Here is a 9366-nt window from a genome sequence, read left to right as displayed (position 1 = left end):
CCCCAGAATGATCAAAGGAAACTCTAGCTTTAAGACTTTGCTTTTGTGCATAACTTTGGCATGCAGTACTGTAACATATAACAACATAAAACTACAGTATGGTGCTATACAATATAACCAGCAAAAATTATAGTACTATATAAACAAGGTGCGCTGTACAAAAAAAGACATCGAGGCTGTATAAGCAAGATTTACTGAACTGTACAAAAAAAAAAGAGGGATCCTAAGCCCAAGCAGTGGCTTTTAAGTCTGAACAGTGTACCTCTTTGTCCTAAGTCCAAAGTTATTAAACAGTTGTTAAACAAAGGGTGTCTGTATTTTTAAATTCTGAGACAGGGATGCCTAGGCAGGACTTGAATTTGGAATCTTCGTGCTTCAGCCCCAGGTGATGGGATTACATCACTGCTTGGTTCTCTTTGTCCTTTTAACTGCCAGCTTAAAGGCTATAGTTCATATTTGATTTTCTGTGATATATTTGGGCATAGATTCACTTTTAGGACTTGTGCTTCTTTAATTTGCTGACTTATGTCTTTAATTCTCCAAAATTCTCAGTCTTTATCATGAAAACTTTGCATTTACTTCTCCTTACTTGCTAGTGCTCCTGTTAGATTTATGCTAGAGCTTCTCATTTTCTCTTCTTTCAACTGCTGCTTGATGTTTTTCATTTTTTACCTGTCATTCTCTTTATGTCTGTTCTGCTGCCTAACTAGCATATTACATTTCTAATATCAGTGTTCATAGTGGTACATTTAATGATAGCAGAAGAGAGAGAGAAATCCATAGAAAGAAATCCAAGTGCCCATCAATGGTAAAATAAAGAATATGGGACATAGTAGAGCAATAAGAATGTGCAGCTTAGAGGCGATTGAGGTGCATCTCAGAAACATGAGGTGTATATTGTTCAGCCGATCTTGCAGCCTGTATCTGCTAATCTGAGCAACTACTTTGAAGATAACAATGTGCAATATAACACTATTGTTGATTTCTTGTCATCTTGGTTTTTTTTCATCTTGTTTTGAAATTTTATCTTTTGATTGTTTTCTCTGTTCTCTTTAAAATAAAAAAAATAGGGTTCCATTCTTGGTGTGCTGTGTGGGCCCTGCCCCCGGGGTGTGCTGAGACATTGACTGAGACTGGGGGTGGTGGCGTGCGCCCATAATCCCCGCAATCACTGCAAGTCCTGTCTGTGTAGTGAGACCCTGGTGATTTTGTACTAAATACAGTAAAGTAAAATAAAAGGGAAAAAAGCACACGGTTAAGAAAATCACACAAAACTGAGTAATGTATTATTCAGGACTTATTTATGGAGAAGTTGCAAAGATGTGCAGTGGAATGATGAACACTTTACTTTAACAGCCACATGAGAGGAAAGGGAGGATGAGTCGGGCCGCAGGAGACATCAGAAGCGTGGTGGTGCTCTTCACCTTAGGGTGGGTGTAGTCAGTGCATGTTTGTTGCATCATTCTTTTGCACTCACTCGATATTAATAACATTTTAAATGGTTTAAATAAAATTTACTTCGAGAGCAAATGAATCTGTGTATCTTAATCAGTATATCCTTGAAGAAATAAATTTATAGTTTAGAATGAACCTTTTTTCTTTTGGTTTATCAAAGCAATTTTAAAGAGTTCAAGGCATCATAATTTTTAAGTACTAATAGGATACATGTTCTTTGATTGTTTATAATAGAAAATATTACATAAAACTGTATTTAAATCATTGTAAAAGGTTGAAGGGCAACTCTCAGACAAATCTCTTCTATTCACATGCTTATTTATAATCCCCATGATGATGCTTAATCCCACTGCGATTTTCTTGAGTGACTGACATGACAGCAGCCTGTGGAGTTAGCTGTGTGATTATAAACAGCGCAGGGTTACTTTAAGTTATTCTTTGAAAACAGGACTTCAAGCAAAGCATCTTGTGTTCCTTTTGCAGAAACGTTGCTGAAGTGCTGCTGAAAGGGCCAGAGATGCAAGGATTTGGGATATATTTTGAACTTTTAAGCTGTCTGACATTGACCTCCTTTTATTATTAATAAAGAAGAAGCAGGAGCTTAGGATGTATTAACACCAATTCATTAATGTACTAACCGGACAATGTTCTGCAAACAATTCTACACTGTAAAGAACTGGATTGGCACAAAATAAGATACTTTTATGTTTTACTCAGCTTATAATATGACTCGATGGAGGAAAATTTAATAAGCATGAGGGAAGACCATTCTTTTCATGTTCGTTACAGGTAAGACCATTGCTTTATTAGTGGATAACGTTTAGTCCATGTTGAAACTCTGCCCATTTCAGTTTGGAAATAATTCAAGATATACTGTTTATAGTTAGTATCTTCTATAAGCGGTATTTTCCTGGTTATAAGTTTTTGTATCTGTTCTATAGGAAATGATTTGTTTGTTAATGTTCTCTAGAAAAGTTTATTAATAGTTACTTCATATTTTATAAGTTTCATGTAATGCACATGTAAAAATAGGGTATCTTTTGAAATCTTTGAGAGAAAATGATGGGTCTTTTTATGTGGTCAGCTGAGGACCTAACTTATAATTTTTAAGTGGTGATTTTTCATAAGTGAGCCATTTAAACATGACAGATATTTAGTGTGAAATATTAATGACATTTCTGATACCATAGGAGTAAGTATATCTGCACTGTCATTGTTTCTTTCTTTCTTTCTTTTTCTTTTTTTTTTTTTTGCGGTACCAGGGATTGAACTTAGGACCCTGCACTTGCCAGGCAAGCACTTATTCTGCTGAACTATCTCCCCAGCCCCTGCACTGTCATTATTATTCAACATTTACTCTAGAAGTTCTGGTCATTGCACTCACCCATAAAATAAAAACAAATAATTGTTTAGTAAAATGCTTAGATAATAGTAAGTTTTTTGTCAAAACTGCTACAAGTTAATGATGCAAACACCAGAATTTTAAAGCAGTTGGTTGCATTTAACTTCTGAGTGAAAATGTTTGCTAAATATCAGATGTCTTAATATATGTTTAGGAAATAATGAGATTCATCATCCTGTGACATAGACCTTTCATGTAGAGCATGTTGCCAGGGAAGTTTATACAGGTTAAGGTAAGAACATTTCTATTAAAAACAAAGATGTTTTAAATAAAGGACGACTTTTATCATAAGGTGAGCTTTTAGTACAAAATGCCCTCAGCTTATCCATTAGACCATATTTCCAAAAATGTAAAAGTTACATATTTTCTTCCTTCTCCCTCTCTGTAGCCAACATAGAATGTTGCCAGTTCAGTCTCCTCAGAGTTTTCCAGATTCCAGGATCTTCCTTTCAGACTCCTCACACTATACATTTTGGCACCAGGGATTGAACTCAGGGCCTGGCACTTGGCAGGCAGGAACTTGTGCTGCTGAGCCATCTCCTGGCCCATGTTCTTACCTTCTTGCAATCCACATTTTTTAATTTGTTACGACTGGGTCAATCTGAAGACAAAGCACTAACATGCAACCATCCTGCTGGAGCCTGAGGTAGCCCTCATGTAGGGCAGAGCCACGCTTACCACAGTACACAAGAGCTCTCCTTTCTGGCTTCTGTCTGTTCCTTGGACATTACTCCCTGCCGTTCTCTGTTTCCTTGAACATGAAACAATTGTATGCCGCCGTGCTTTTGCTCATGCTACATCTTAGGTCTAGAATTCCCTTCCCTGTCATTTTCTCCTGGTCACAGTCATCTGTGCACTCTGTAGCTGGGGTTTGCCCTCTCTGTGTTCACATTCTGACCTATTTCTGTTTTAGCACCAGCTATGCTAAATTCAGTGTATCTGTTTTTATGGCTGTTTTTCCCTCCTCACTTCTCCTTTTGACTGTTAGCTCCTTAGGACAGCCTTGATGCTTAGCATGTTGTGTGATCCACGTGTCTGTTGAATTTCATAGCGTGTAACCATCATGTGAATGTTACTTATCCATCCTGCAGAACATCCTGAAGAGTGGTATGCTTCACTGTAAGAACAGTAGATAAGGAGCCAGCCTGCGGAATGATCCAAAATTTATCTTTTCTCCAAATACAGTCCAGGTCAAACATGCATATTGAAAAGACTTCATTAGGTGGAAACTTAAAAATTTAGAACTGGTTTTAGTAAGAATATACTGAATTAATCTCTGGCTTCACCAGTACTTTAAGATCTAATGTTCTAGATTTTATTTAGATTGCTATGTAATTGTGGGTAATGATTTAAATCCTTTATGTTAGGTTTACTATTACAAATATGGAGTTTTATCCATTTGGTTATTTCCTGCCTGAGATCTCAGCTAACCCCTGCGAGAGTTTCCATAGTATAATGAGTTTGTAATTTTGAAACGGAATATTTCCTTGAACACTAAGAAATTTCCTAAGGGACATCAGACTGCTTTATGAAGTAGTTTTTTCCTTTTTGGGAAAATGGATATTGATAGCAAAATGGAGTTAGTATCTAAGTGCTTAAAGTATTGTATGATTAATGTAAAGAAGTACTAACTTTTTAGGTATGATAATATTTTTTAAAAGGACTCATCTTTTAGAGGTATATGCTAAGATACTTACAAATGAAATCATGTACGCCAAGATAACCTGGGGTTGGAGGAGTAAGGATGCACGTAGAGATACACTGTATGCTGGTAACACCTATACTGGTACTTGCTGAAGTGGAGGGTGGATGGATACATTGTGTTCATTACACTAGTGCCTATAGTTCTGTAGTTCTCTGGGATATGTCCCTATTCATAATTGTTACCACGAAGAATAAACATTCCAGTACAATAGCAGTGTAAAAATGGGACTGTTGCAATAAGTGGTAAAGAAATACGGTTTTGGAATTGATTCCTTTAATTTTGCTAGATAAATGTAGTTAATACTATTCTGTCCTGAAGGATAATTTGAGGCACTGTGGAATGGTAGAAAAATATTTGGTTTGGAAACAAAAATAAAATGTCATTTCTCAGCATGATCATTGCCTGACTATAAACAGGTCATTTAACATGTCTGGGTATCAGTTTCTCTTTCATAATAATACATATCCTTGAGCTAGAACATTTTATAATTAAATTTAATGTTAAAATCACTTTAAAACTAAGTTACCACATAGAAATCAAATTATCTAATTTATCTAATTTTTTGCTACTTTTCCCTTTACAAGATGACCTAGAACTGTTATGTATGGTAAATTTAAATGGATGGAAATTTACTTATTGGAGTTAAGGCTGGTGATGGAAAATATCTAAACCTAATAAGAACACATAGAAGATGGAGCTAGTGCTATCATGAGAGCATGCATTTTGTTTTGGCTCTGATGTCCTTAAGAATTTATTCTTAAGCTTTTGAGGAAAAGTCAGATTGGGTTTCCATAATCAGTATTATGGAATCTTTTAAAATTAAGTAGAACCAAGGTTTTAATCATTTTGCTTTTTAATGATATCTGCAAACACAAGAAACCAAAATTAAGGAGATAAAGATTATAAAGGTCAAAATCTAGTGTGGAAGTTAAAACAAATGATTAAAAAATTTAAATTAAAAATGTACAAAAAATTTATGCCTAACAGAGTACAGTGCCACACTCCTATAATCCTACTACTTGGGAGGCTGAGGCAAGAGGATCACTGTGAGTTTAAGGCCAACCTCGGCTATATAGTGAGTTCAGAGCTAGCCTGAGCTGTGCAGTAAGACCCTGTCTCAAAAAAGAAAAAAGAAAAAAAAATGCCTAATATGCTTAGTCTATTTTTAGCAAAAATGAAAACGTCAGTCAAAGATAATAATGTCAATTTATAATTATTAGTAATACAGTTGGTTTGATTATACAGTTAGATAAAACAGACCACCAGGAAGAACAGAACAAACTTTGTGTGTGGGATGTATTTTAATGGAGAAGTATTTTCCTGGCTTGTCTTCTGTAACTTCTCTGTTTTCAACCCAACTGGTAAACAAATGAAGTAATTCTATTCTCCTGTCGCCACAGAGAGGATATGAAATTACTTTCTCTGTTACTATTTAATGATCTTCTAAAAAATTTATAAACTAACCTGCCCTATTTTACACTGATATGCATTTGATTGAGATGTTGGTATTTTGTCAGAATATTAACTTCTTTTGTAATAAAATATAGAATCAAAATATACCTCAGAATTAATAATAAGGTAGGGAATTTTGGACTTTATTTTGAGGACTAGCTACTGACATACCTTTTCCTAGGTGTTCTCAGTTGTGGACAGTCCTGCTTTTTAAAAAATTTTTAAAATAATTTTATTGAGAAACAAACAGCGATGAGACAGTTTAAAAACCAATTAGTAGGAATGATTCAAGAATTAACACGTTGATTATTTTTGTCTTCTCATGAGTTATTCATAGTACAAGATGCAGACATGATATCCTGTCCACAAACACTATTAGAACAAATCTTTCTTTTTTTTTGAATTGTTTCTATTCATTGAATTAAGAGAAAGTAGCTGTATATCTATTCTATTTTGTACGTAAAGATTCAAAATGGTCTTTCATTTGTATCCCATTTTTTGTTTAGTTTTGGGATTTGACTGACCTTGTCAGATACAAAGGTTGCAATTCTTGTTATATAGGTCTTGCTTTATCTTGGTCTTAACCATCCAGCAGAAAGTTGTAAAGACAAGGTATGAAAAGCAAAGCTATAGCAATATGCTGAGCTGTAGAAGGCTCAAGTCAGCAACTTCTGACATTGCCAGTCCTACGGATAACCCCCTATTATGGACTACTGGACTGTATTGGAATATTTTTCTCAAGCACCTGCATGTTTAAATGGCAGTGGAATACCCATCTAGGCCTGCTTTTCTGGACTTGGTGGACAGCATGTAGCCAGCAGTGTTCTGGCTTGCTGTCATTGTTTCTAATAATTCTGTAAAATACATTTTTCCAAATGTGTAACTTATGAAACCATTCGCCAACAAAATTTACCTATCATATCATTTGGACTTATGGTTCCAAGAATAATGTTGTATTAAATTCAAAAGGTCAGATATTTGTGGTAAAGATACTTATTTGGCTTTTTGTTGGTTTATTTTAGTTTGTTTTTGTTTTTGTTTTGTTTTGTTTTTGAGACAGGGTCTTGCTATATAGTTCAGGCTTTGAACTCACTATGCAGCCCAAACTGGCCTTGAACTCACGGCAGTCCTCCTGCTTCAGCCTCCCAAGTGCTGGGGTGACAGGCATGCGCCACCACCATACACAGCTTAAAGATACTTATTTGAAGAAGACATTGTTCTGCTTAAATGGGTAGAGACGATGCTTTAAACTTCTGGTTTGAATACGAATGCTGTGTACGGTGCACAAACAGCCACTCTGCTTCGCCCGCAGCTTCTGGGCCAGCGCCCAGGCCCCTTACCCGGGGCGAAGCCACACGCCACGCCTCACAGCTTGTAGTTTTTAAAGCTCACTGCTGTATTGACAGACATTCAAGTTATTTGTAGTTCTTCGTTGCTATAAATATTCTTTCATATACAGTGTGTCTTTTGAGTTTGTGTAAATATATCCTTAAGATGTATTCCTAGGAGTGAGAATATTTGATTCTCATTTTCATTTTCATTTTTACATCATTAAAATGCTTAGAGTAAAATTTTTAATAAGGAAAGTATTTTATATATTAAACTAGTTTTTCCATTTTTTCCTTTGACAGTTCTTAGAAGTTCATTGGTTTCAGTATTTAGACAAATAAAGACAACTGGTTCAGATATTTTATCTGGAAAAAGAAAATTTTAATAAAAAATCACATTTTCATATAGCAGGATTTTTGCTGGCTTATTTTTCATTATGCACAGAATATACCAGTAATCTCAGACAATCTTAAAATACTCATAATTTCTTTTTTAAAATAATTTTTTTAATTTCTTATTTAAAAAAAATACTTCAAACATAGTGTGGTGTACACTTATAATCCCAGTACTACGGAGGATGAGGCAGGAGGATTGCTACAAGATTGAGGCCAGCCTGAGCCTACACAGTGAGTTTAAGGCCAACCTAGACTATGTAATGAGATCCTGCCTCAAAAAAATAAAATAAAATAAAAGTATTATATTTCATTTATTTATTTTTATTTGGTACGGGGTCTGCCCAGTCTACAGGGTCTCACTATGTAGATCAGACTCGTCATGATTCTCCTGTTTTCACCCTTGCAAGCGCTGGGATTATAGGCACATGCCACCACGCCCAATCTCAATTGCAGTCTCAGTGTGCCCTGGGGGCAGGGCTGGCGTGGCACGCTGAGGAAGGGACCGGCTGCTGAGCTCTGCCTAAGCAGGGGCTTTAGTCCTCTGAGCTATCTGGCCGGCCCAAAATAAAATACTTTTAAAGAAAAGCAGTTTTCACTTGTGAATGACCAGTTGACATTTGTGAAAGACAAAAATGGGCATTATTAATTGTGAACTGACATGTTAAGGAAGTGTAAATGCAGAGCTTTTTTTAATTTTTGAAAAATATATTATTTATTTGGTAAATAAATGTATTTGCTATGCAGCTCAGACTCCTAGTGATCCTCCTCTCTCAGCCTCCCTAGTTCTGGGATTGCAGGCGTGCACAAGCAGGCCAAGTTTCAGTGGCTGGCACAGCACGCCCGGAGTTCTGAGACTGACATGGCATACAGTACCAAGGATCCTTGTGCTTGCCAGGCAGGCACTTAGACCACCGAGCTATCTCCCGAGCCAATGTAAATACCGAAACTTAGCATTTCTGTGTGTGTGTGTGTGTGTGTGTGTGTGTGTGTGTGTGTGTGTAGTCTAGTTTTACCCCTAGACAAACAGCTAGTTGCAGTTGAAGTAAGAGTGTCAATTGGGAATCGAACTCACAGCCTCGCACTTGCCAAGCAGGTGCTGTGCTGCTGAGCTATATCCCCAGTCCCGAGATCTTCTCTCTTATGTCTAATTGGCTTCATCTAATGGTAAAGCAAAATATTAAATAGAGGCTTATTTATATTATTTGACCTAGATCCATGTAAAGTGAAGGTGAAGTCACTAGTCTGTGAATTTGTAGTAGCCACTGGCTAACTCAGTTGGATTGTTGAAAGAAAGAAAGGAAGAAAGAAAATAAGAAAGAGGAAAGGAAAAGAAAAGAAACCTGGCTTAGTAGCCCATGCCTGTCTCAGCATTCCAAAGGCTTGGGAAAAAGATCACAAATTCAAGCCCAGCCTAAGAAATTTAGAAATTTAGCATGATTCTATCTGAAAGAAAATAAAGAATGGGAGTGACTGTGGTGGCGCACACCTATATCCCCAGCACTTCCAAGGCTGAGGCAGGAGGATTGCTGTGAGTTGGAGTCCAATGTGAGCTACATAGTGAGTTGAAGGCCAGGCTGAACTACATAGCAAGACACTATATCAAGAAAATTAACTAATTAAAGAATGAG

General features: G+C 36.4%; 1 protein-coding gene across 1 annotated transcript in view; it reads left to right on the top strand.

Annotated features, from left to right (window-relative positions):
• The first annotated feature begins 1942 nt into the window (after positions 1-1942).
• Gpsm2 (G protein signaling modulator 2) overlaps positions 1943-9366 on the top strand; it is a 34291-nt gene continuing 26867 nt past the window's right edge. The window contains exon 1 of the mRNA XM_004636945.3: positions 1943-2244. Within this exon, the coding sequence (XP_004637002.2) occupies positions 2189-2244 (56 nt within the window). The 5' untranslated portion in view covers positions 1943-2188. The remainder of the gene's footprint in view (positions 2245-9366) is intronic.

The sequence above is a fragment of the Octodon degus genome, unplaced genomic scaffold, assembly GCF_000260255.1.
Source record: "Octodon degus isolate 3935 unplaced genomic scaffold, OctDeg1.0 scaffold00084, whole genome shotgun sequence".
NCBI classification, from domain to species: Eukaryota; Metazoa; Chordata; class Mammalia; order Rodentia; family Octodontidae; genus Octodon; species Octodon degus.
The sequence above is the reverse complement of the archived record's forward strand: the minus strand, read 5'-3'. Positions and strand labels throughout refer to the sequence as shown.